This window comes from Lepidochelys olivacea, assembly GCF_965140295.1.
Source record: "Lepidochelys olivacea isolate rLepOli2 genome assembly, chromosome: 26".
Lineage (NCBI taxonomy): Eukaryota > Metazoa > Chordata > Testudines > Cheloniidae > Lepidochelys > Lepidochelys olivacea.
The window spans coordinates 1,894,519-1,921,012 of record NC_140436.1 but is presented as its reverse complement, the minus strand read 5'-3'; the positions used below and the strand labels follow the sequence as shown (position 1 = coordinate 1,921,012).

The 26,494-nt window shown below is 50.4% G+C and overlaps 1 protein-coding gene across 6 annotated transcripts; it reads left to right on the top strand.

The window, feature by feature from the left end:
• Positions 1 to 1,154: 1,154 nt before the first annotated feature.
• On the top strand, positions 1,155 to 26,393 carry DDHD2 (DDHD domain containing 2). 6 transcript variants are annotated; one of them, XM_084615288.1, is made up of 20 exons: positions 1,155 to 1,280; positions 4,598 to 4,751; positions 4,831 to 4,987; positions 5,768 to 5,980; positions 8,008 to 8,198; positions 9,408 to 9,497; positions 12,642 to 12,762; positions 14,306 to 14,395; positions 15,528 to 15,663; positions 16,744 to 16,952; positions 17,226 to 17,296; positions 17,562 to 17,684; positions 18,231 to 18,326; positions 19,647 to 19,799; positions 20,623 to 20,778; positions 21,086 to 21,188; positions 21,302 to 21,460; positions 22,045 to 22,216; positions 22,473 to 22,579; positions 23,914 to 26,393. In XM_084615288.1, the coding sequence occupies exons 4-19, from the start codon at positions 5,776 to 5,778 to the stop codon at positions 22,552 to 22,554; spliced, it is 2,157 nt and encodes a 718-aa protein (XP_084471414.1). In that variant the 5' UTR covers positions 1,155 to 1,280; positions 4,598 to 4,751; positions 4,831 to 4,987; positions 5,768 to 5,775; the 3' UTR covers positions 22,555 to 22,579; positions 23,914 to 26,393. The 6 variants fall into 6 exon arrangements, 4 of the variants coding, with proteins under 4 accessions (XP_084471414.1, XP_084471415.1, XP_084471412.1 ...); XR_014709728.1 differs by lacking the exon at positions 4,598 to 4,751 and having other exon boundaries at positions 1,174 to 1,280; positions 23,914 to 24,175; positions 25,030 to 26,393; XR_014709729.1 differs by lacking the exon at positions 4,598 to 4,751 and adding an exon at positions 23,420 to 23,601 and having other exon boundaries at positions 1,174 to 1,280; positions 25,030 to 26,393.
• Positions 26,394 to 26,494: the final 101 nt, after the last annotated feature.

The following is a 26,494-nucleotide window of genomic DNA, read 5'->3' as shown; positions in this document are numbered from 1 at the left end:
CACCCACCTCCCGGGCGGGCCCCTCTCCTCACCCCGGACCCCTCCAGCCCCCACCCACCCACCCACCCACCTCCCTCCCTCCCGGGCGGTCCCATCTCCCCACCCCGGACCCCTCCAGCCCTCCACCCACCTCCCGGGCGGGCCCCTCTCCCCACTCCGGACCCCTCCAGCCCCCCACCCACCTCCCGGGCCCCTCTCCTCACCCCGGAACCCTCCAGCCCCCCACCTCCCTCCCGGGCGGGCCCCTCTCCCCACCCCGGACCCCTCCAGCCCCCACCCGGGCGGACCCCTCTCCTCACCCCGGACCCCTCCAGCCCCCCACCCACCTCCCGGGCGGGCCCCTCTCCCCACCCCGGACCCCTCCAGCCCCCCCCCACCTCCCGGGCGGGCCCCTCTCCTCACCCCGGACCCCTCCAGCCCCCACCTGGGCGGACCCCTCTCCTCACCCTGGACCCCTCCAGCCCCCCACCCACCTCCCGGGCGGGCCCCTCTCCCCACCCCGGACCCCTCCAGCCCCCCACCCACCTCCCGGGCGGGCCCCTCTCCCCACCCCGGACCCCTCCAGCCCCCCACCCACCTCCCGGGCGGACCCCTCCAGCCCCCCACCCACCTCCCGGGCGGGCCCCTCTCCTCACCCCGGACCCCTCCAGCCCCCACCCGGGCGGGCCCCTCTCCCCACCCCGGACCCCTCCAGCCCCCACCCGGGCGGGCCCCTCTCCCCACCCCGGACCCCTCCAGCCCCCACCCGGGCGGGCCCCTCTCCCCACCCCGGACCCCTCCAGCCCCCACCCGGGCGGGCCCCTCTCCCCACCCCGGACCCCTCCAGCCCCCACCCGGGCGGGCCCGTCCCCCCCGGGCGCTCAGGGCTGTTACAGGGCTGGGCAGGGCGGGCTCCTAGAGGGGCGACCCCCCTTGGGGCCAGGCCGAAGGGCCGAGACAGGGCCAGGGCGGTGTCGGGGGCACCGCGGAGGGGCAGGGCCAGAAGCCCTTTGCCCCCCGCCCCGCCTTGGGCCCGTCCAACCCCCTCTTCTCTTTGGAGGCCAGCCCCGCAGCCCCCTGCCCGGGCCCCGGCCCGCCCCGCCCCTCCGGGCCTCGTCCCCCACGTCCGGGCCTCATCCCCCGCGCCGCGCCGCGCCCGAGGAGGAGCCGGGCCGGGCCCCGCCCAGGGGGGCGGGCTCACGCCGCCTCCGCAGCGCCGGGGGTCGTGGGCCCGGGCCGGGCCAGCCGCGCACCGACAGGCGGAGCCGCCCGGCCGGAGGGCGAGACGCTGCGGCCGCGGGGTCAGTGCGGGGAGGGGCCCGGGGGGGAGCGGGGCCTTGGGGGAGCGGGGGGGGTGATGGGCCCGGGGGGGGCAGCGGGGCCTTGGGGGAGCGGGGCCTTGGGGGAGCGGGGGGGTGATGGGCCCGGGGGGGGCAGCGGGGCCTTGGGGGAGCGGGGGGGGGTGATGGGCCCGGGGGGGGCAGCGGGGCCTTGGGGGAGCGGGGGGGGGTGATGGGCCCGGGGGGGGCAGCGGGGCCTTGGGGGAGCGGGGGGGGGGTGATGGGCCCGGGGGGGGCAGCGGGGCCTTGGGGGAGCGGGGCCTTGGGGGAGCGGGGGGGTGATGGGCCCGGGGGGGGCAGCGGGGCCTTGGGGGAGCGGGGGGGGGTGATGGGCCCGGGGGGGGCAGCGGGGCCTTGGGGGAGCGGGGGGGGGTGATGGGCCCGGGGGGGGGAGCGGGGCCTTGGGGGAGCGGGGGGGGGGGTGATGGGCCCGGGGGGGTCAGCGGGGCCTTGGGGGAGCGGGGGGGGGTGATGGGCCCGGGGGGGGCAGCGGGGCCTTGGGGGAGCGGGGGGGGTGATGGGCCCGGGGGGGGCAGCGGGGCCTTGGGGGAGTGGGGGGGGGTGATGGGCCCGGGGGGGGCAGCGGGGCCTTGGGGGAGCGGGGGGGGGTGATGGGCCCGGGGGGGGCAGCGGGGCCTTGGGGGAGCGGGGGGGGGTGATGGGCCCGGGGGGGGCAGCGGGGCCTTGGGGGAGCGGGGGGGGGGGGTGATGGGCCCGGGGGGGGCAGCGGGGCCTTGGGGGAGCGGGGGGGGTGATGGGCCCGGGGGGGGCAGCGGGGCCTTGGGGGAGCGGGGGGGGGGGGTGATGGGCCCGGGGGGGGCAGCGGGGCCTTGGGGGAGCGGGGGGGGGGGGTGATGGGCCCAGGGGGGGCAGCGGGGCCTTGGGGGAGTGGGGGGGGGTGATGGGCCCGGGGGGGGCAGCGGGGCCTTGGGGGAGCGGGGGGGGGTGATGGGCCCGGGGGGGGCAGCGGGGCCTTGGGGGAGCGGGGGGGGTGATGGGCCCGGGGGGGGCAGCGGGGCCTTGGGGGAGCGGGGGGGGTGATGGGCCTTGGGGGGGGCAGCGGGGCCTTGGGGGGGCAGCGGGGGGGGTGATGGGCCTTGCGGGGGGGCAGCGGGGCCTTGCGGGGGCGGGTGATGGGCCCGGGGGGGGGCAGCGGGGCCTTGGGGGAGCGGGGGCGGGTGATGGGCCCAGGGGGGGCAGCGGGGCCTTGGGGGAGCGGGGGGGGTGATGGGCCCGGGGGGGGCAGCGGGGCCTTGGGGGAGCGGGGGGGGGTGATGGCAGTTCCCCGGGTGCCTGAGGAATTTAAGAAGAACGTAAGAACGGCCCTGCTGGGCCAGACCCAAGGTCCATCTAGCCCAGTGTCCTGTCTTCCGACAGTGGCCAGTGCCAGGTGCCCCCGAGGGAATGAAGAGAGCAGGGAATTATCATGTGATCCATCCCCTGTCGCCCATTCCCAGCTTCTGGCAGGCAGTCAGAGGTTAGGCACACCATCCCTGCCCAGCTCTAGGTGCCAGCTCTCCGTTTTTGTACAGGTTTGCTTTGTATGAGTGTGGTGTTTCCCTCTACACCCTCCTCCCCCCATACGCACACCTGTGTGGGAAGGAAGCGGGGACCTTTCACATGGACCCTCTTTTCTGCTGGGCACCTTTGGAGTTGTTGAAATTTGGGAAACTAATTTATATGGGACTTGTGGTCTGATGTTCAGGGTTGGGGTGAGTGAAGTGGTTGCCTTAGGCCCTGGGGAGTTTGGCTGGTGGGTCTCGCCCACATGTGCAGGTCTAACTGATCACCATATTTTGGGTCAGGGAGGAATTTTGCCCTGGGGTTAGATTGGCAGAGACTTGGGGCAGGGAGGAAAAGAGACTTCCTCTGCAGCGTGGGGCAGGGGTCACTTGCTGGTTTGAACTAGAGTAAATGGTGGATTCTCTGTAACTTGAAGTCTTTAAATCACAATTCAAGGACTTCAGTAATTCAGGCAGAGGTTATGGGCCCACTGCAGGAGTGGGTGGGTGAGGTTCTGTGGCCTGCAATGTGTAGGAGGTGATCATGAACGGTCCCTTCTGGCCTGAAGGTCTATGAGAACATCCTATATTTAAAGGGGTGCTGTGATGTTACAACTCCTACTTTAAAATCACTTGTTCCTAGGGATGTCATGAATCGCTTCTTAGAATATATAAGGGAAATAATTTCTGCCAGTATAATTCACTTGTTGCTGCTGATGCTCTGTGTTCACCTGTGGGTCTCTTTTAGCCTGGACACTGAAATCCATGAAGTTGGTTTCCTTATCATGTAGTCAGTTTCACTGCAGCAGGGTTTGGGGTTCCCAAACTGCAGGGGAGGGTGCCTGTTCAAAAACAGCTGTTTCCACTGGAACCTTTTTTAGAAGGGTTTGTTTGGTTAAAATTTAAATGGGAGGTCAGATTTGAGAGGGGATTTTGAAAATCTGTTTGGCTTAATGCATCCAATGAAGTGAGTGAATTTTGATCCAAATTGAACCTCATAGTGTCTTTTCAAATTAAAAGAATAAGAATAGAGATTTTTTTCTGTGATAAGGAAAGAGAGTTTTGAAGCATAGGTCTGGGAATCAGGAGACCAGGATCCTAACCCCAACTCTGTCACTGACTTGCTGTGTAGTTTTGGACACCTCATTTAACCTCTGTCTCTCTGTTTTCACATCTTTAAAATGTGTCTAGCATTTCATTACCTGCTGGAGTGCTGCAAGAACAAGCTAACTGTTTGTAAATGCCTTTGAGATTCTCAAGTAGAAGAGGTTATAGAAAGTGAAAGGAAATACACTTTGGAAGTAAAGAAAATGAACAATCAGATAAGAACAGTTAATTCTGGGGTACAGTCAGACATTTGTTTCTGTGCCCCATTCCTATCACTATCAATATCCTTATGCATCCTGTGCTCCAATGTTACATAAGTTTCCTGACTAATTTCTTTCCACTTCAATTACCACTTTTGTAGTCATGCTTTTTGTGAAGTCTAAATAGGTGTTTCAGTGTATTTGGAAGTGCAAGTAGAATAAAATTGGGAAGGATAGTTGGATTTTCAGGTATGTGAGACTTTGCTATAGCAGCAGGCAAGTTTTCCCCCTTTGGATTTCACATGCTGTCAAATCCCAAAATGTTTAGTGGAAAAAACTCTCTCTCTTCCTAAAATAGAAAACTCAGCACAAGTATCAGAAGTCAGGGATGTGTGAAGCACAACTGAACCGTAGTGTCAAATCCTAAAGCATTAACTCCAGCTCATTGTAAAATATCTTTCTCTGGTAGGGTGACCAGACAGCAAGTCTGAAAAATCGGGACGGGGTGGAAAAGGTAATAGGAGCCTATATAAGAAAAAGACCCAAAAATCGGGACTGTCCCTATAAAGTCAGGACATCTGGTCACCCTATTCTCTGGGCATGACTCCTGAGTGCTGTTCTAGGTATGCTGCCTGGTTGTTTTTCATCAGACTCTTGATTGCATTTGCTATTTTCTAACAGGTTCTCTTATTGTTTCTGTAGGTATTTTATTGTAAAGCCACTGTGGAATCCTCATCTTTCAGGCTTTCTGTGGTGGAGTCAGTTGAGCCAAAATTGTATCAGACTTATCTGTTCTGGGGCTTGTCATCTCTGTCTGACGGATACATTTTGGATTAAGACAATAATAAGCTTGTAACAAGTAAGTTATCTCTGCAGCTGGCAGTCTCTCATTTGTAGCAGTTTGCCATTCAGTTTGCCTTATCGTCACAGAAATATGCAGTTTTTGGGAGGGCCACACTTACCAGTATTTCTTCTTCCAGTGTTAGTAAATCATAGAATCATAGAATATCAGGGTTGGAAGGGACCTCAGGAGGTCATCTAGTCCAACCCCCTGCTCAAAGCAGGACCGATCCCCAGTTAAATCATCCCAGCCAGGGCTTTGTCAAGCCTGACCTTAAAAACCTCTAAGGAAGGAGATTCCACCACCTCCCTAGGTAACGCATTCCAATGTTTCACCACCCTCCTAGTGAAAAAGTTTTTCCTAATATCCAACCTAAATCTCCCCCACTGCAACTTGAGACCATTACTCCTTGTCCTGTCATCTGCTACCACTGAGACTAGTCTAGAGCCATCCTCTTTGGAACCCCCTTTCAGGTAGTTGAAAGCAGCTATCAAATCCCCCCTCATTCTTCTCTTCCACAGACTAAACAATCCCAGCTCCCTCAGCCTCTCCTCATCAGTCATGTGTTCCAGTCCCCTAATCATTTTTGTTGCCCTCCGCTGGACTCTTTCCAGTTTTTCCACATCCTTCTTGTAGTGTGGGGCCCAAAACTGGACACAGTACTCCAGATGAGGCCTCACCAATGTCGAATAGAGGGGAACGATCACATCCCTCGATCTGCTGGCAATGACATAACTGAAGACCTTTTAAAAATAAAAACTCTGTGTTTGTTCTGTCTCTGTTTGTTTGTTCATTTAGGTGGTGCAATGTCAGCTGTGGAACAGCAACAGGCAGAACCTTCTCCATCATCCAATTCATCAAATTCCTTTGAGGTAGTGGAGGCAGATACTGCAAATAAGTATGAGGCAGTTGTTCCTCACTGGTTTTACTGCAAGGTAATAGATTCTAGAGAGAGGTGGTTCCCTTTCAGCCGACAAGACTCGGAGAAGTTAGAAGAGGCCCACAACTCAAGTAAGTTGAAAATACCTTTTTGTCAGAAGCTTCTTAGGGGTAAGGTACATTAGGTTGTAGGATAGGTTCAGAAGGAAGCTGGCAGAATCCCCACACCTCTAGATTAGAGTGGATGAAGTGGTAGCAAACATGGTCTTGAACTACCCTGAACTAGACTAGATGACCTCATGGGACCGTTCCAACTCCAACATCTCTAATTCTCTAGTTTAAATAACCCTTGATTTTAAATGTGGTAATATATCTAACCTTAAAATTTACTGAGGTGAGGTGAATTAACAAGAGTGAATTATGCGTTTTGCAAGACAGGGAACTCTGCAAGAGCACTGAGTAGGCTAAGAATTTGAGATGCTTTGTACTGATGTTGTCTTGGGGCTAGAAGCTACTACTAAACATCTTGTGCAGTTTTTTCTATGGGATTTGAAAGTGTCTTCCCTCTCTGGAATTTTAAATGTATCCACGTTTCTGCGGAAATACCTCTTCCCTAGAAGGGGGCCTATTCATGTTGCTTAAAAAAAAAAAAAAATTGCATCCAAAAAGGCTTTAATGTTCAGGCCTCATTAATTTGACACATACACTGAGTACTCTAGATATTTTTTTTTTTATTTGCATGAGACAGCATTCATGTACAGCAAGTAGGAATTGGTTAGGAAGCAACACTGGCTAAATTCCACCACTGCGAGACTTTCCTGCGGATCTTACTGTTCCGTGGATTTATTAGTATGAAAAGGGTAGCGGTGCAGATCGGAGTGTGGGTGGAGCTCCCAGGTCTGGCATGGCACAGACACTTATTTATATTATAATAGTGCCCACAGCGTGATAGTTGCTGTCCATACATATAAAGTGACACCCCTTGCCCTGAAGAGCAGACCGTCTAAGACTCTCCTTCTGCAGTCAGATCTGCATCGGTGCAGAGCCCCAGAAGAGAAGCAGCAAAGGGTGGGGGAGAGGAATAAGGCTTTGTGAGTCTTTTGTCATCTAGCCCCACCTCTGTTCTGGTGGTTAGACTGAAGTGGGTGATCCTGATTCAAGGTGTCATGTTTCGGCAGCTCATGCAGGTAACAGGTGCTGCCTAACTCAGTGTCCCTGTAATCCAGCTAATAAGATCAGACCCTCTAGACAGTAGAGCCAGAGCATTTAGGTGACATTTTTGCTCTGAATAAGCAGCAAAATCTCTTGGAAGTTCTCAGTCTGTGCTGGAGGGGATTGCTTAGAGGTCTTTGCCTCCACTTGGAAATGCTAAGATTTCCTGGTGCCATGAGTTCAGACTCAGGCCTTGACCATTCCACTTAGGGAGCTCAAGTTCCAGGGAGCTTACAGTATGCAAGTACATGAATGAGACTGAAAATCGGATGTCTTGCCTGCTCTGCCTGGAAGTTAAAGATCCCACAGCATCTCTTTGAAGAGCAGAGGTGTGACCTGGGGCCCCTGTCCAGTACTCTCTCTTTGCTGTTGTGGGGCATGCTGTGCGCTGATTGGCTGCCATTTCCTTTCCCAAAGGGAGCTGCATCTCAGTGGTACTGTCTGTATACAGTTTTACGAGCTTTGGGATCATCTGGTCTTAAAGGGGGTAGGGAAATACAAATGAATATAAACATTTAAGACCTTGCTGCTCTCAGTCATAGTGGGTTAGATGTCAACCACTTAGCTTACTGATATTGTAAGCTCTTTGGGGCAGGGGACTCTCTCTTTTGTTGTGTGTCTGTATAGCGCCTCACAGAGTGGGGGCTACCACGCTACAGACAATAATAAACTAACAATTGTCTGTAGCCTGGGGCCTTTCAGCTCTCTCCACTCCATCCCAGTGTGGAAGCTTTGACTTTCAGGCATGATTATCCTAGGAGGCTTTTTTAAATGGCGACTGTGTTTATTTACACAGATCATTGGCTTTGCTCTTGGCATGTATGGATTTTCTAGGTAAGCTCCATGCAAAAGCGGCTGATACCCCCATGATCTGCATAGTCTAAAACCTCTTGGTAATGTCCCCTTCTGGTCTGTTTACACTTCATCGCAGTCCTTGTGTTCCACAGGGAAAGACGATGAACAGCTGATAGTTCCAACGGAAGGGGGCAGGTATGACGTGCATTTGAAGAAGAGGTTGTGCTGTGCCATGTATTGGGAGGAAGAGGTGTCTGAAGTGAGACGCTGCACCTGGTTTTATAAGGGAGACAAGGACAACAAGTACATTCCCTACTCGGAGAGCTTCAGTGAAGAGTTGGAGGTACAGATGTCTCGCCTAATAACACTCAGCCCATCCAGTCTGCTCTTGAGCCCTACTAGCTTCTGCAACATCCCGAATTCCATGAGGGGTATTGGCACTGAGCTGTGTCCAAGGACGTGAACTCGAGGGGAATGTTTGGGTGACACTTCATGTTTGATTAGCAGCACTGGAAATACTGCACCTCTCTTCTCTGCAGCCTCACCCATTGTCTCTCTCGCCAACATGCTGCAGCTAATGCAATCTGCCCATACTCGTATCCCAGCTCTGCCTCCTTCCTGGCTCCTGCTATACAATTAAACTGCCAGTCCTCATTATCAGCACCCTGCCTGCAGTCCCAGCCCTGGCTCTCTGCTTCACTGCGTGTGACCTACATTCTGCCAGATCTCCTTGCCTTGCTACTCACTCCCTCTCTCCTCCTACCTTTTTGTTTGCTGCTTCCATGCCTGGGCCATCCTCTGTCTCCCTCTTCATAAAGCATACTTCCTCTCTGTCCTTAAGTCCCTCCTTAAAGCCCACTTCTTGTGGCTTGCTTCCCACAACCAACCTCTGCTTCAGTGCTACCCACAGCTCTTCTGCCTGATATTAGTTTCATAGGCACTAGTCGGTTCTTTCAAGCTGCAGACACTTACTTTTCCCTGTCCTTGTCTGCTGTAATGTCCATATTTCTCTAATCTAGACCCTGATCTCACAAATGCTCTCACTTGAGAGTAACTTCACTAGTGCAAATAGATAGGGCCCCTGAAGCCAATGGAACTACCTACGTGACTAAAATTACTCGTGTGTGTGAACTTGCAGGATCAGGTCCATAGGTGGTAGACTACAGAAAGAGCTGCTATGTGACCTAAAAGGTGCCAGGCATATTTGTGATTTCCTATAAACATTTAGTATTAATGGCCAGCAACTCGTCCTATGGACAATGGTTTTCCATAAAACTTTAATCTGATATTACTTCAATCGAGTCTAAAGTAGAAGCTGTCACCTCTGTTAAAACTGTTAGCCTAAGGGGTGCTCCCAACAAGCACTTTGTAAGACAACATTTAACCCAGGGATAAGACTGTCACTGATCCAGACTCGTGTCTGATTTACCTCCTTTTAATCAACAATATTTTTAAGAGCTACCCTACAATAAGGGGAGGGGGCAAACCCCCCAACTGGTGGAGTTCCTGTGGAAATGTTGGTTTGACTTGCAGAGGTTTCTCTTCTCCCCAGGAAACGTACATGATTGCCATAACGCTGGACGAGTGGAAAAAGAAACTTGAGTCCCCTACTAGAGAAATCATTATACTGCATAACCCAAAGGTAAAAACCTGATGGTTTACTGTCTGTAGCACAGACAGAGCCTGATAGACTTGTGTTTTCCCCTTTAGTTCTGCTTTCAGAACTGGTCTACGCTCGGTTTTTGTATTGCTTCAATCATGTCTTTTGGAAACCAATATACTTAGCGGTACACTCTCATAGTGACAAGTTTCAGAGTAGCTGCCAAGTTAGTCTGTATCCTCAAAAAGAAAAGGAGGACTTGTGGCACTTTAGAGACTAACAAATTTATTTGAGCATAAGCTTTGGTGAGCTACAGCTCACTTCATCGGATGCATGCAGTTAAAAATACAGTGGGGAGATTTTATATACACAGAGAACATGAAACAATGGGTGTTACCATACGCACTGTAACAAGAGTGATCAGGTAAGGTGAGCTATTACCAGCAGGAGAGCTGGGGGAGGGGGGGGAACCTTTTGTAGTGATAATCAAGGTGGGCCATTTCCAGCAGTTGACAAGAACGTCTGAGGAACAGTGAGGGTGGGAGGGGGGGGAGGAATAAACATGGGGAAATAGTTTTACTTTGTGTAATGACACATCCACTCCCAGTCTCTATTCAAGCCTAAGTTAATTGTATCCAGTTTGCAAATTAATTCCAATTCAGCAGTCTCTCGCTGGAGTCTATTTTTGAAGTTTTTTTGTTGAAGAATTGCCACTTTTTGGTCTGTAATCGAGTGACCAAAGAGATTGAAGTGTTCTCCGATTGGTTTTTGAATGTTATCATTCTTGATGTCTGATTTGTGTCCGTTTATTCTTTTATGTAGAGACTGTCCAGTTTGGCCAATGTACATGGCAGAGGGGCATTGCTGGCACATGATGGCATATATCACATTGGTAGATGTGCAGGTGAATGAGCCTCTGTTAGTGTGGCTGATGTTATTAGGCCCTGTGATGGTGTCCCCTGAATAGATATGTGGACACAATTGGCAACGGGCTTTGTTGCAAGGATAGGTTCCTGGGTTAGTGGTTCTGTTGTGTGCTTGCTGGTGAGTATTTGCTTCAGGTTGGGGGGGCTGTCTGTAGGCAAGGACTGGCCTGTCTCCCAAGAGTGATGGGTCGTCCTTCAGGATAGGTTGTAGATCCTTGATGATACATTGGAGAGGTTTTAGTTGGAGGCTGAAGGTGATGACTAGTGGCGTTCTGTTATTTTCTTTGTTGGGCCTGTCCTGTAGTAGGTGACTTCTGGCTCTGTCAATCTGTTTCCTCACTTCAGCAGGTGGGTATTGTAGTTGTAAGAAAGCTTGACAGAGATCTTGTAGGTGTTTATCTCTGTCTGAGGGGTTGGAGCAAATGGGGTTGTATCGTAGAGCTTGGCTGTAGACAATGGATCGTGTGGTCTGGATGAAAGCTGGAGGTATGTAGGTAAGAATAGCGGTCAGTAGGTTTCCGGTATCGGGTGGTGTTTATGTGACCATCGCTTATTAGCACCGTAGCGTCCAGGAAAGTGGATCTCTTGTGTGGACTGGTCCAGGCTGAGGTTGATTGTGGGATGGAAATTGTTGAAATCATGGTGGAATTCCTCAAGGGCTTCTTTTCCATGGGGCCAGATGATGATGATGTCATCAATATAGTGCAAGTAGAGTAGGGGCTTTAGGGGACGAGAGCTGAGGAAGCGTTGTTCTAAGTCAGCCATAAAAATGTTGGCATACTGTGGGGCCATGCGGGTACCCATAGCAGTGCCGCTGATTTGAAGGTATACATTGGTCCCAAATGTGAAATAGTTATGGGTAAGGACAAAGTTCAGCCACCAGGTTTGCTGTGACATTATCGGGGATACTGTTCCTGACGGCTTGTAGTCCATCTTTGTGTGGAGTGTTGGTGTAGAGGGCTTCTACATCCATAGTGGCCAGGATGGCGTTTTCAGGAAGATCACCGATGGACTGTAGTTTGTAGATTGTACTCCCGTTGTGTGGATGCAGTTCTGCCTGTATAAAGGTCCTTATGGAGCTACATTTATGGGAATAAGGAACTATGGTGTAAGGCACCTTTGTACTGATGTCACTGCATCCAGGCCAGAAGGTTGTGCCCCTTGAACTATATCAGACTCTAATGTAGGTACTTCTGTTCTGCCATTAGCATTGTTTCTGAGTGACTTGCCCAAGGTCATACAAGCCAGTCTGTGATGAAGCAGGGAATTTAAGGTGCGTTTCCCAGGCTAGCTCCCTAACCACTGACCCATCTTTCCTCAGGTATAAAATCATGCTGCTAACCAAATGGTTAGATTGGCTTAGTGGCTAAAGCTATCATTCCAGTCTGTTTTCTGACAGATGCAAAGTGGAATACTGGCACCCAGAGACAGCGTGGTGTGGAATATGCACACCTGTCTTTCCCAGGTGTTATTTATTATAACAAGGAAAATGCAGTGCAGGATTATGCATAGAACTGTATATAAAGTAGCTCAAATGCTGAGATACAAGTACATTTTAAAGAGTACAGTGAACTCCATCTATCCAGTGTCAGTGTCCATCTGTGTCCTCTGGCTTCAAGATTAAACTCGATCGGTTTATGGAGGAGATGGTATGATGGGACAACATGATTTTCGTAATTAATTGATCTTTAAATGTTCATGGTAAATAGGCCCAATGGCCTGTGATGGGATGTTAGATGGGGTGGGATCTGAGTTACTACAGAGAATTCTTTCCTGGGTATCTGGCTGGTGAATCTTGCCCATGTGCTCAGGGTTTAGCTGATCGCCATATTTGGGGTCGGGAAGGAATTTCCTCCAGGGCAGATTGGAAGAGGCCCTGGAGGTTTTTCGCCTTCCTCTGAAGCATGGGTCCCTTGCTGGAGGATTCTCTGCTCCTTGAAGTCTTTAAACCACAATTTGAGGACTTCAACAGCTCACTTAGGTGAGAGGTTTATCGCAGGAGTGGGTGGGTGAGATTCTGTGGCCTGCGTTGTGCAGGAGGTCGGACTAGATGATCATAATGGTCCCTTCTGACCTTAGTATCTGTGAATCTAATGTAGTGTCTAGCCAGGTTGGCTCTTTGCTCCTTGCAATGGGATGGGTGTGCTCCATCAGTTCCTCACAGATGTACGATGAGTTGCTTATCCCCCTTTATAGGAGATGCTTAACTGTGTTGCATGCACCACAGAGTTCTAACACACCTTCTCTTCCTGTTTTGAAGCTGATGGTGCACTACCATCCAGTGACGACCTCTGATGACTGGGGCTCAACCCCTACGGAACAAGGTCGACCAAGAACCGTTAAGAGAGGAGTGGAGAACATCTCAGTTGACATCCCCTGTGGTAAGTTAATGTTCTTTCTTCACATCCATTGAAGTTGAGGAAAACCTTTCTCAGCTCGTTTTCTCAGATCCTATCTGCTTTGCTTGTTGTGATATGGCTTCAGAGAATTTAAAAAACTTTTTTTGCTTGAGACTTAAATATGCAGCTTATGGCTGGGTCATCTCCTCTCATTGACAAATGTCCTTATGTGCTAATTCTAATATTACAGTAGTTTCTACAGCCTGCAACTGAGACCAGGGCCCCACTGTGCTGGGCGCTGCACAAACCTAGTGAGAGAGAGTCCGTGCCCCAAAGCGCTCATAGCCTGAACAAACAGGAAAGGGGGAAGAGGACATGCTGAGCACCTGCCCTCTGACAATCAGACAGAGTCAGTTGAACCCTTCAAATCACTAGTCACTTCTGAAAATCATGGCTGATGTAGTTTTGTTATTAAAAACATAACCAAACTCACGTCCTGGTATGTGCTTATGTACATATCACACAGACATACATGCTGTCTCTCCTGTACACTTTACAGAATGTAAATTATAACTGTGGGCCAAATTTGACGCTTTTCAATAGCAATTGAGCTTTGCCACCAAGCCAGCCACTTGCCAGGACTAGCTTTTGCTTCTGTCTGTCAAAACCCTTCATTATCCACCTACAGGCTCTTCTAAAAAGATCTTATGTAAACTAACGGAGGTGGGAGAGAAGAGAATGAAAATCAAACATAGCCTGATGCCTGCTTTAGTCAGAGAGGCCTCTGCGGAAAGGCCTGCTCCTCCAAGCTGCTGAGCCATAAATCTTTAATTAAAGACATACCTCATTGGTGGCTTAGTGGGGCAACATGGCGTGATCGGAACATGTCTTCCTACCTTGATGGTATTGAGATAGTCTCTTAATCTAATTGGCAAGGGCTACAACAACACATTATAGTACTTAGGTGTAAAGTCTCTACCTCTGCCCAGCCACATGAATACGTCTCTAAGAAGCTGAGGGTGATTTTTTTTATAACTCAGAAGTACATGATCCTCGACACCCAACCTGCCTCACTGAAATGGTCGTGGCAACTGGGAGGGGAGAATGTCTAGGCTTTGGGTTTGACTGCAGAAGCTTCACCTCATCTGCATAGCAGCTCAGTGACGTTTCACAGGGCAGCCTGGTGTGGAGGAACCAGTGCAGCATTGGGAGTTCTACTCCCGGTCACGGGCCCAAATCGCTTCACCTTCCTCTCTTTCACTCAGCTGTAAAATGGGGATGAGGCCACTTCCCAGCTGCCGTGTGCGTGTATGTTGGTGGGGGGGGTGTGTGGAAATTATCCGATTTGTAGGTAGTACTTTAAGTGTGAAATGCTATACTGAGTGCTACAATTGCACTTGATACACAAACCAGGGACCGGACTTTATTATAATCTCGCAGCTGGGACTGTCTTTGCATTATCTCTTATCTGACCCGTCTAAGGTTTCACACAGCTGCCTCAGAGGTTGAGATCTCCAAGGAATATTGCGTCAGTTAGGTAAACGGTTAGCTGCTGTGTAAATGGTTCTCTCTTTCCTCCTCTTAGGGGAGCCTCTGCAAATAGATCACTTGGTTTTTGTAGTTCATGGAATTGGGCCAGCATGTGATATCCGGTTCCGATCCATCGTCCAGTGTGGTAGGTGTGCACAGGAGATGATGCCGTTTCACATGCATCACCCCTCAGAGAGCGCAAATAAACACAGGTCTGATGGGAAAACACACGAGGTGCTGTCATCACACATTCAAAGAACTTGACAGTAATCTTGGCAAACTGTAAGACAGAACTTGCTGACTGCAATGAAGATGCATTGTTTGAATATAAGAGCAGTGAAAGCTGGTTATTTGGATAGAATTGGACAGATTCTGACAATCATTTTTATTAGAATGATCACTGTGTCCTAATACTTCAAATAGTGAGCTTCCCAAATCAGATACCGATTCTTCAAGTAACTGAATAAATCTGTGACACTAGTCCTCTACTCAGTCTATTGCTAGGTGGTAATCTTGTCCAGTAAAGTCTAACACAAGTTAATGTCCCGCCCAAGAGTCTTTAGAAATGTGACAATTTCAGAGAGTGCTTATATTGTCATTGTAACTGCCTGAGTCTTGGAGAGTAGATCTGTTGATAAGCTGTGTGTACCATAAACAGGAAAGTTAAGATGAGGTAAATTTCTATAATAAAACCAAAGCTGTTGCAAACTTCAACAATTTGTGGGGTCAAATGTCTTTAATTCTGGTAAAGTCTCTCTCTTGTTTTCATGCAGGCAAGCCTTTTGATACTGCAGTCTATCTTACAGTTTGCACCTAATGGGGCTACGTTTAAAAAGGTTACTGTCAACTTGAAATAAGTCAGTGAACTAAAATCAGTGAGAAGTAGTTTAAAATCCAGCCCCTGCCTCTAAGTCTCCCTACTGGTGTGTGAGACTTTTACAGTAGGTTTCACAGCTCTTTAAAAAGTTTTTCTCTCCTTGGTTGCTGTGTGAAAGCTCCAGTAACCAGGGGAAACGGACTTGCTACAGAGCAAATGGTGAAATCCAGTTTATGCTTCAGCTGAGAAGTGGAGTGTTTTTGTCTGATCCCTCAATTATTGATCTGCGGTGTTACTTGTACCAACAGTCGGTTAAAAAACTTCAGACTGAGGTGGGCTGTTTTGTCTTAAGCTGACTGTGTCCCTTCAACTCAGCTTGTTCAGCATAGTAAACACACTAGGCTTCTCCTAGCAAACTCTTTTTTCTAGGCCTTGATACAGAGCTCAATTCTCTTTCCAGTAAATGACTTCCGTAACGTTTCCTTGAGCATGCTGCAAGCACACTTCAAGAAAGCTCAGGAGCAGCAACAAATTGGCCGGGTAGAGTTCTTGCCTGTGAACTGGCACAGCCCTTTGCATTCCACGGGGGTGGACGTGTAAGTAAATTCTAGCACCTTAGAGGTAAATCTACTGCAGTGACTAAGTGAGTGAAATCCAGGAGCGTCTTGCTCTTTTGTAAAGCGCCTCGCCTTTGCTGCGGTGGGTGAAAGATGACAGAGGAGGATTCGGCGCAGTCTCTGCTGCTGCTACTTTACCTCAGGAACACACAGGTGAACATGAAGAAGGGAACCGGGAACAGTTTGTAGCACCTACTATGAGGATCCCAGCCCTGCTGCCCAGGTTTCTCATGAAGCCAGGCTGATGATGTCCAGTTGAAATTGCACCCTAAGTAGTCTACTGGCATGTAACACCAGAAGTTCAGACTGGTGTTTCCACTTAATGTAAGAACACAGCGCAGGGGATTTGGGAGTCAGTGAGAGTTGATACCTAATTCCTTCCTGAAGAGATTTTTAAGGCTCCCAAGAGCCTTTATTGAGCTAGCCCCTCTGAAACACCGCAGTGCGCAGGGGAACAGCATGTCTGCTGCACAAGTGGGGAGCGATTTTAAATGCTCCTGGAGCAGCAGGGAAGGTTGGCTTTTTGCATCCACACCTTGGAAAACCCTGTTCTGTTTCTGAGGAAAGGTGGGTTTGTAGCTCCTTTCTGTTACTATGTTCTGTTAACATGAATTAGGAATTCAGGTGAAATCCTCAAAGGCATAACTGCCATGGACTTCACGAGATCCAGGATTTATAGATTCATAGATATTTAGGTCAGAAGGGACCATTATGATCATCTAGTCTGACCTCCTGCACAATGCAGGCCACAGAATTTCACCCACCACTCCTAAAAAAGACCTCACACCTATATCTGTGCTATTGAAGTCCTCAAATTGTAGTTTGAAGACCTCAAGGAGCAGAGAATCCTCCAGCAAGTGACCCGTGCCCCATGCTACAGAGGAAGGCGAAAAACCTCCAGGGCCTTCCAATCTGCCCTGGAGGAAAATTCCTTCCCGACCCCAAATATGGCGATCAGCTAAACCCTGAGCATATGATTTCACCTACTAGGAAATAGCTACAGGAGCCGTGGGTGAAATCCCTGTCCCTCGTAACAATCCCTTTCTGTTCCATGTTCAGCGATTTGGAGCGAATTACCTTGCCGAGCATCAACCGCCTGCGTCACTTCATAAACGACACCATACTGGATGTTTTCTTCTACAACAGCCCCACCTACTGCCAGACCATCGTGGATACTGTTGCTTCAGAAATGAACCGCCTGTATCGGCTCTTCCTGCAGAGGAACCCTGACTTTAAAGGCGGTGTTTCCATTGCAGGCCATAGCTTAGGTAAAGGGTTTAGTCCTGGGTATCCAGGGTTGTGTGTAATAATTTAGAATCTGTAGCATGTCTATATGCACATGGCACACAGTACCCTGGACTGCAGTTTAGTGCTGAAGTACCATTTCCATACCTTGGGACACTTAAGAGTGGGAGAGGAGGAGGGAAGCCCCTCACCCCTTTTTTTTTTACCAAACAGAGGGATATGGGCACGTAAGTATATTTATTCCAGCATAAGATCTGACGGTCTGCTCAGAGACTGTGTATGTGGCTATTTTTTAGGGTCGCTGATATTGTTTGATCTCCTAACAAATCAGAAGGATTCCTCTGAGGATGAAGACGGCAATAAAGAGGTAAATTCCCCACAGCTTGTGCATGTTAAGCATCTCATTGATTCAGGATGAAATCTGTAGGCTAGAGCCACACTCCAGCTTTTCCATAACTGCTGCGTTCTCCTGCTTCTGTAGCAGAATAGCTTTGAATTCTCAGTGCCATCCTGCCAGGTGTAGATCTAAACAAAAGAGAACAATCCCACGCCTACTACCAATATTGTAGCCAGAACGTAAAGGAAGAAGGAGACCAACTCTGTAAACATGACCCCCGTTGCTGTCCTTGCAGGGGTCCCAGATGGGTGCCTATGAACAGGGAGATGTTGGGGGAGTGAAAGAAACCCTGAAGAAGCTTGAGCTGTCTGAGTACTGCTGTGTCTTTGAGAAGGAGAGACTGGACACGCAAGCACTGGTAAAACCACTCTCCCAGCAGAGTGGCTACTGTTCTTGTATGTTTCACCGCTTGCCGTCAGATCTGTTAGAGTTCTCTGTTTTTGTTCTCTGTGCCCATCACCACGTTCACACAGGTATTTCTTGCCTATGTCATGCCCTCTGGTTAGAGTAAAGCCCACCTGGCCTAATGTACCCTGTTTTTTGATGGTAAGGCTAAGCGACTAGTACCTTTGCAGGCTTTTGATTCTGCCCGTGCTAGCAGCAGCCCTGGTTTCCTGTGTGTGGTGGACAGGCTGGCGGCATGCTGAACTGGAGTCTGAAAACGAGAAGCGTGTGAGTGGGAGGCATTTCTGCACTTGAGGCTGAGTTCAGAGATTGCTGCCTCTCTCTCCAGAGCAGAGTGATTCCCATGCTATCCGTGCTCCCTCCCTTCCAGAGGGGCACACTGAAATCAGAGCAGTTAGCTCCTAGGATCCCTGGCCTCTGTAATGCTAAGAATGGACTATCCCTTTGAGTGCACGGTTTCCTGTACTGTAGTAGTAATGGGTTGTAACTTACTGTCCAGGCTCTGTGTACAGAGAAGGATCTTAAAGACATGGGAATTCCCTTGGGACCAAGAATGAAGATCCTTCATTATGTCAGAACCAAAGAGGAGAAACAGGTATGGTTTTTCTAGGGGCGAATGGTCCAGTCCCAAGTGGATGCTTGTTTGGTGTCAGTGGGAAGCAGTTGTCTGACCATGGTTGCCAGAGCAGCTTCTTACGTATGTTGCACTGGCCCAAGGCGCGGCAGACGCATTGTTGCTCTGGCCATTTTGGGGTCATACCTAAGAGAAGGCTAGCGTTTTCTAAACACCACTGCGGTGTCGGTTGTATTGTGGCCGCTGGGGTGCCTCTGCGTGGCAAGCAGAAACCTGCGGCAGCGAGTCTCAGAGCCCAGGCCGAAAATCTGAGTCTTGTGGGGCTTGCACAATAGTGCAGAAAATAGCTGTGTAGACACTCAGGCTCCTCCCTCGGCTTCAGAGCCGGCGCTCCAGCCCAGGCCCAAAGGTCTACACAGCTGGTTTTGGCCATTGTGAGAGCCCAAATCTCCAGATCTGGGCTCTGAGAATTGCTGCTGTGGGAACTCTGGGAAAGGGGAGCTGCTGGACGGCTGTTACTTGGGGTTTGGCTTATGTCGAGGGGTTTAGGCATGGAGTGGTCTGCGGTAGCTCCTGCCGGGGCAGAGGCAAGAGCAGAGCTCTTCCACATCTGGAGCCTGCTGGTCTCTCTCTGGCGGCTGTTCAAGGCTTTGCAGCTGGGCGGAGTGGACACGTCCAGAACACTAGAGCCTAGAACCTCCCACCCTCTTGTGCTGTATGAATGGAGCCATTCCCAATAAACTGTCAGTATCCTCAGCATGTCCCCACTGGGAACTGGGGAGCCAGTCCGTGCACTACCTCAGGTGATGTCCCTTTGGCTCACCCATGCACATGGGCCCACGTGAGCTAACTGCTGCTTGACTTATGAGGAGAGGCTGAGGGAGCTGGGATTGTTTAGTCTGCAGAAGAGAAGAATGAGGGGGGATTTGATAGCTGCTTTCAACTACCTGAAAGGGGGTTCCAAAGAGGATGGCTCTAGACTGTTCTCAATGGTAGCAGATGACAGAACAAGGAGCAATGGTCTCAAGTTGCAGTGGGGGAGATTTAGGTTGGATATTAGGAAAAACTTTCACTAGGAGGGTGGTGAAACGCTGGAATGCGTTACCTAGGGAGGTGGTGGAATCTCCTTCCCTAGAAGTTTTTAAGGTCAGGCTTGACAAAGCCCTGGCTGGGATGATTTAGTCGGGGATCGGCCCTGCTTTGAGCAGGGGGTTGGACTAGATGACCTCTTGAGGTCCCTACCAACCCTGATGTTCTGTGATTCTGGGTAATGCCCGTAGTGGCTGTGTGGAAGCTCACAGGGGACAACCCTTGCGCACTCTCCCATTTTTGTTGGTGCAGCATGCTCGGCAGCAGGCCCATGTCCCTGCTGGGAATGACTATGAGGGTGAAGATGCTCCCAAGCCTGAGTCAGGGTCATCCCCGCAGCTGGGCTCCAGTAGGAGCATGAATGATGGGGGGAAGCGTCAATATTTGGATGTCGGGCTAGGACAGGTAACAACTCCGTTTGTTGATGTGGCCTGGTAAAGCCAGTGAATGTGTAATATGCAGAACTCAGACTTAATGTCAACAGAGCTCTGGGGGTGATGGCTGCTAATTGAGGGTCACTTCACCATGCTTCTGACAGTCTCTAATTCTGAGAGCAGAGCTACTGTCATGGTGGTCGCCAGGCCCCAGCCCACTCTCCCCTTCTCTTCCCCAGCCTTACAGGTAATGCATTGGCCTCAGCTGCTTGTAGACTATCTCAGTTGGAGACTCTTGTAAGTAGCTCAATGCTGAAGCCAGGCTGAGATGCACCCTACGTAGGGTGCCATTACCAGGTGCCTCTGAAGTCCTGTTTAAGTGGCTTATAGGCCTCGCGCTGGCCCTCCGCCTGGAGCAGGCTCCTCCTGAGGTGCAGATCTCTCCTGGCCCTAGTTTAGAATCCTGCCACATTCACACCTCTCTGTATGTATTTGCCTAAAGATGCAGCTGAGACTCCCCAGCTCGTTCCAGTCTCATGTGACCCCTTTAACCCTTTTGCTCAGGCAGGATGGAATAACACGTTGGCCAGGATATGTGCCTTCGATGCAGTGACCAGGCCTCAGAAGAGCCTGGCTCTGTTGTGTGACCTTGGGCAAGTCCCTGCCCCTCTTGGTGCCCTGACTCCTCAGGGTGTGGCCAGCACAGTGGGGCTCCAATCTCTGGTGGAAGCCTTAGGTGCTACTTTGATACAAGCAATATCCTCTGAGGGAAGTTCCCGCATGGCCATCTGTGGTATTGTCTGATGGTGCCAGGATGGAGTCTAAACACTTCTGTTGTGTCTTAACTCTGTTAGGTCTCAGCAAATTACCCTCAGCTAATCTACAAACCCGAAATCTTCTTTGCTTTTGGGTCTCCCATTGGGATGTTTCTCACTGTCCGAGGTGTGAAAAGGATTGATCCAAACTACAGCCTTCCTACCTGCAAAGGCTTCTTCAATATCTTCCATCCTGTATGTATGATCAATCTCTAGTGCTTGCATGCGAGATCTGATGTAGCTAACAGGCTCTTAAACCTTCGCCCTCTGAGCAGCAATCCCCTGGCCTCTCTGCTATCCTGTACTGTGGAATAGCAACTAACAATGACTTAGCTGTCCGGGGGTAGGGAACGAGCGCTCCTGCAGTCTGCATTGGAACTATCTGCTTTAATTGTGTAGCTTCCATTTTGGCCTCATGTTGGGGGCACCTGGTTTCCCCCCCGGGGCAGGGATTAGGTGGGTGTAGAGCCAAAGTCAGTGCCGCTGTTCTCCTTCTGTGCAGTTTGACCCGGTGGCGTACAGGATTGAGCCCATGATCGTTCCAGACCTGGAGTTCGAGCCCATGCTGCTCCCCCACCACAAGGGCAGGAAGAGAATGCATTTAGGTAAAGCGCAGAGCAGGCCTTCCTCACGGCTCGGTGCAGGTCTGTAACGCTGTTGCTTTATGCAATGCATGTTTCTGCTCAAACGCCTCACCTCAGGCACCTGTGTGTTTCAGAACTGAAAGAGGGCCTGACCCGCATGGGTATGGATCTCAAGAACAACCTCCTGGGGTCACTGAGGATAGCCTGGCAGTCTTTCACCAGATCCCCACTGCTGGCCGTGGAGGCAGCAGCCACTGAAAACGAAGCTGAAACTAGTTCGGAGAAACAAACAGGTGAAAAAATGAGAAGGGAGGAATTGGTTTCAGAACCAAGCTACAGCTCAGTGCTGCTAGTTCTCCTGGTGCGTGAAGAAAACGAGGATGCGAATGAATTGTCCCAGAGCAACCTGGACACCTACTCCCGGGGTCTCCTTATTGCCGTGATCTTCCCATTCTCACTGCCTAACAACCCCACACTGTGCCTCATGAGAGACGACCTCTGCCCAAGGAGCTTGCACTCCCTTCTACTGCCTGAGTGGGAGAGGCCTGGTGCTTGGGGTGCAGAATCCCAGCGTGTGAATCTTAATGCCAAACACCTTCTCCCTGTAGTGTCATTCTGCAACCTGCTGCTTTGGTTATACACAGCAGGGAGGGAGACCAAGTGCAGTCCCTGCTAACTCAAGCCCGTGACACTGTGGGGTTTGCTTCTCACAGGAACTGCCTTAAACCCAAGCCCCTTTCCCCCATTCTTAAGGCAGAACGCAGGCCTGGGCCTGTGGGAGTTCCCTTCCTGCTGCTAGCGCGGGACAGGCTTGGTGTGCTCTTGCTGCTAAGGGTGCGGAGCTGAGCTGTTGCTGAACCACGTTGTTTGGGTTAAGTCCATTCAGATATGAAGCCCGAAGAGCCTGCTGCTACACTGAAGGAAGACGCTGCCCCTATTAATGTGGGAATGCTAAATGGAGGGCACCGGATTGACTACGTGCTGCAAGAGAAGCCTATAGAGAGTTTTAATGAATATTTATTTGCACTACAAGGCCATCTCTGCTACTGGTGAGGATCTCCTTAGCCTACTCTTTTCAAACTCTCCATCTGGTCCTTGGCACCTTCACACTCTTGTAATGTGCACCTTGAAAGCTGACATGGTGAAAGCAAGTAGATTCCAGTCACTTAAAAGGCAAACAGGTTATGTATGATTCTTGCCTATAGTAGCCCATGTCTGAGCAATGAAGGGGTTGCCATGTGTTCTCTGTAAGAATGTTAAATACCATATGGGTGTCTGTGTAGTTCTAACAGTCCTCTCTTGCAGGGAGTCAGAAGATACCGTTCTCTTGATTCTGAAAGAGATCTACCAAACGCAGGGCGTTACCTTAGATCAGCCTCTCCAATGAAGTCAGATGACCAGCTGCACTTGATGTAAGTTACCTTGTCTTTCTGAGACCCCTCACGGTGAAACTGACAGCCGTTGACATGCTTACTGTGAAATAACTTCCTACTTTATTTGGGAGTGGGTGTTAAGGACATAGGTGTCTCAGCTAGGACCATTCTATTCTACAGCACGGTGCCTTAGACGAGGCCAGTGCTACCGTCTATCACGTTAGGAATGTTCCCAAGGGCTGTAACTAAAACCAAAGGCACTTTTAAAACCTAATTCCAAGGCATTCATGCTCTTCGCTGTGCTTGGGCAGCGAGGAAGCGGAGTAACTTGGCCTGTAATGGAGCCGTTCAGCAGAGACCCCCAGGGACTCTCCCACATGTTCAATCCCACTGGGTCTGGTCAGTGTCAATTTCATAAGTTAAAGCCAGATGGTCTGAGCACCCCCAAACCCCTGCTCAGAGCATTTCATTCAGTGATTCCTGCAGCAAGACCCAGAGCTGGTGGTTGAGCTAGAGGATGTCTCAATAAAAAGACCCACGCGTGGGTGAGAGAGTCCAAGTGAGGGAGGCTCTGTCACCTTGGGGAAGCTGTTCCAGTCCATGCAGCCTCACTCTTTCAGAACTAAAGACAAGGGCCTCTGTTTTGAATGTGTCTAGCTTTTACTCCCAGCCAGTGGATCTTGTTGTGCTTTAGTCTGCTAGCTTAAAGAGCCCTCTGGTATCCCCCGTCTCCTCCCTGGGAAGGTACTTGTGACTTGATCACAGTCTACCTCTTAACCTTTTATTTGATTAAACTCTATTGACTGCTCTCATTGCAAGATGGTTTCCAGTCATTGAATCTTTCCTATAGCTCTTGTCTGAACACTCCCCATTTTTCAGCATCCTTTTTTAAACCATGGACACCGCGTCTAGAAAGAATATCCAGTGATGGACTCATCAGTGCCATGCAGAGAAAATCATCTCCCTAGGAATACACCCCATGGTGTTAAGAGAAGGAATCTGGACTCTCTCTGCCCAATCGCTCACTCTTTCCTCAGAAACTTCATTATTTACTCAGGAAGGTGATTAAGTGAACTTAGTACTGGATGAACATTACTGGAGACAGAAATCCTGTGTTGCTATGAAACAAGCAGTCCCCTGCTTATAGGCCTGTGTTAGAACCCTGACTAAAGTGCCAAAGTCTGGCACAGCTAATGGCATTTGGGGTGGTGGTAACTTTGTGATGTGATTCGTGTGCATTAGGAAATGGCCTGAGATGTGCTACTGGCTTATGTGGGAGTGGTCTCACCGACATGGGAAATCCCCTCAGGCTTTAATGCTGCATAAACCCTGCTCCCTTGTAAGCTGTGTGCCCTTTCCTGTTGCTTCCCTAGATGCACACCAAGTGACTACTCACCTGGAAAGCCCGGATTTTCCTCTGCCTTCCTATCCTCTGCTGCTACTGTATTCTGCATGCTGCTTCTCACGAACCTGCTGCTGCCTGGAGCACTGGGAGATTTCTCATTTTGGGGGGAAAAAATCAAGGCAAAACAGTCTTCTCCTAAAATACCCACTCTGGACTTGCCCCTGTGCCCACTGTGCCACCCATGGGATCGTTCACTCCAACACCATTCATCCGCCTAATCTGACTGCCTCGTAAGTTGCAATACAAGCTGTTCCAAGTATAAATACAGAAGAGAGGTGGTTGGGATCTGGTGATCTGGTGCTGGAGATTTCAGGGCCTCGTATTGACTCCTGGTTAGTGAGTAAATGTGTTGCTTGTGAAAAACGCCTTTAATGCCCTGGGCACGTGCCATGCTACAGCCCTAGAACCACAGTAGCTTGGCCGAGTAAGCAAAGCGGGGAATGAGGTCTGCTGGATCGGGGCCTTCTGAGATGCCATGAGCTCTAGAGGGCATAGCAGTCCAACCCTTTGTGGAAGTGCAGACAGCTGTTAAGCGTTTGGTTTTCTTACACGCCTTCTCGCATGACTGTCTGTCTCTATTCTGCATGCCCAGGGTGGGTAACATGTTAAGTATACCTCCTCCAGTCTGCTCCAGGGCCTGTTAGTAATAGTGTGACAGCCTCCTCTGCCCAGGTATGGTAAGCTACAGCTTTGCTTTAAGTGGCCAGCTCCCCTAGGACACCCGAGCTGAATCATGCCTGTAGAATTATGTTGCAGTGGGAGGCCAAATAGGACTCCTTTGTAAGGCTTGCATGTTTCTTTTGGGTGTCCACCTGCAGCAGGTGGGAATTGGTCTCCTAAGCTCCTTGCTTTACACCAGATCATGAAGATGTCTGGTTGCTGCTTATTTACTATTAACAGAACTAGCCCAAGGCTTAGGAATAAACCCAAGTATGGCTTCACGGCAGAGTTCAGGCTGCCTAGCCCACTGCAGGATGTTTCTAACAGACCCAGAGCCCTAGGCTACTTGAGGCTGGCATATCAATGAAGGGATGAAGCCTGCACCACCCTGGCTTTTGGCTCTAATTCCATTCTCCTTTCACAGGCCAAACCCCTCTGCAATAGGAGTGGGATCTGTCCAAGGAAGAGGAGCTTAAGCCCTCTCTAACTGTAGTAGGGGGCTGAGGACAGACCAACTGCATGTCCAGTTCCTTAGCAAAGCATTCAATCTGGATTCTGTCAAGACCTCATTAGGCGAAAGTATAGCTGCACTTGAGTATGGATGAATAGCTGTGGTGATAGAGGCTTTCAGGGCGATTCATGGGCCAGACGCTCTCCTTCACCACACCTATTCCACAGCGCTGAGTTCAGAGTGGCTACCAACCTGCTGATGAAACCATAGCAACCTTTTGTACACAGCCATGGCTTATGCTGTAGTAACCAGGAGCTGCGGAATGATTGCTGTTAGAAGTACTGTACAGGTAACTTATGGGGCAGAGATGATAAATCCCTTGTAACCAAAGATGTACAGGGTAAACAGTGGACTAAACTAACCCCTTAGTGTGTGGATTCCCTTGAGCAAAATGCTGGAGGGTGTGATAGTGTCTCTGGGCTGGGGTCTGGAAGTGGCTACTACCATGTTTCCTCCCCGCCCTCAACTTTGCTCTGTACAGTGCAATGAGCTTTTTCCCAGTGCAATGAGCTTGTTTGTTTTCTTCTGTGTATTATTTGCACTATTTAAATGCATTTTGTATTCCCCAACCCTGCCCCCTCCCAAAGAACTAAGAGAAGCTGTACTCACACCTGACTGTGGGCAGTGATGTTTTGCACAGCTAAGCTCCTGGAGGTATGTATATAACAGGACACACAGTCATGACCAGCTCTTCAAGTTATGCACTTTGTGTAAAAAATTTAAATTCATTTAAAATTGTTATTTAATGTCTTTTTCCAGTCAATACAAAAGTAAATCTATGGTTGCAGTGGTTGTATTTGTGTGTGAAGGAGATGAGAACCTATTACTTCGGGATTTAACTTCAGGGCAAGGTAAAGCTGTTGTCATAATTCCCAAGAGGAGCCCTTGGCGTTTTACAAAAGGCCACTGCAATGGACAGGCATTACAGGAGAAAACAGAATTTAGAAGTAACACTAACTACAAGCACCTCCTTGTTCATGGGCAGGGAAAGCTGCTTATAAAAGGAGTGCATTTGCTGTAAGGAGAAGAGTTTTTTCAGCAAAACCCATGATTCAGCTTCTTGTTCTCATCTTGCTTCTGTCCTTGGGAGCAGAGAGCCAATTCTGAAAGTGGCGTAGCTCACTTGTTACTATCCTTCAGTTATGTAGGAAACAGCCTCCAGCCAGCACAACAGGTGCTTTTGAAGGTTATACCTTAAAGAAATTACTGCTACTTTCTTTTCGGGTTAGATTTCAGACAGCTGTGGAGCCAAAGGTCATTCGCTCCTCTCATACTTCGTGTACACTGAAGCGGTGGAGGGAGGAAGCAATGGACAGATAAAGCTGACCTACTTCACATAAAATGAGGCAGCTACATAAAGACGGAGGATGTTCTCTAG

What these genes read in the sequence shown, in the direction of transcription:
- DDHD2 (XM_084615288.1), top strand. Translation starts at nt 5,776, where the DNA reads ATGTCAGCTGTGGAACAGCAACAGGCAGAACCTTCTCCATCATCCAAT. An exon ending in CTCAGTTGACATCCCCTGTG is followed by an intron (nt 12,763 to 14,305) that starts GTAAGTTAATGT and finishes TCCTCCTCTTAG; the next exon opens with GGGAGCCTCTGCAAATAGAT. An exon ending in CCGATCCATCGTCCAGTGTG is followed by an intron (nt 14,396 to 15,527) that starts GTAGGTGTGCAC and finishes TTCTCTTTCCAG; the next exon opens with TAAATGACTTCCGTAACGTT.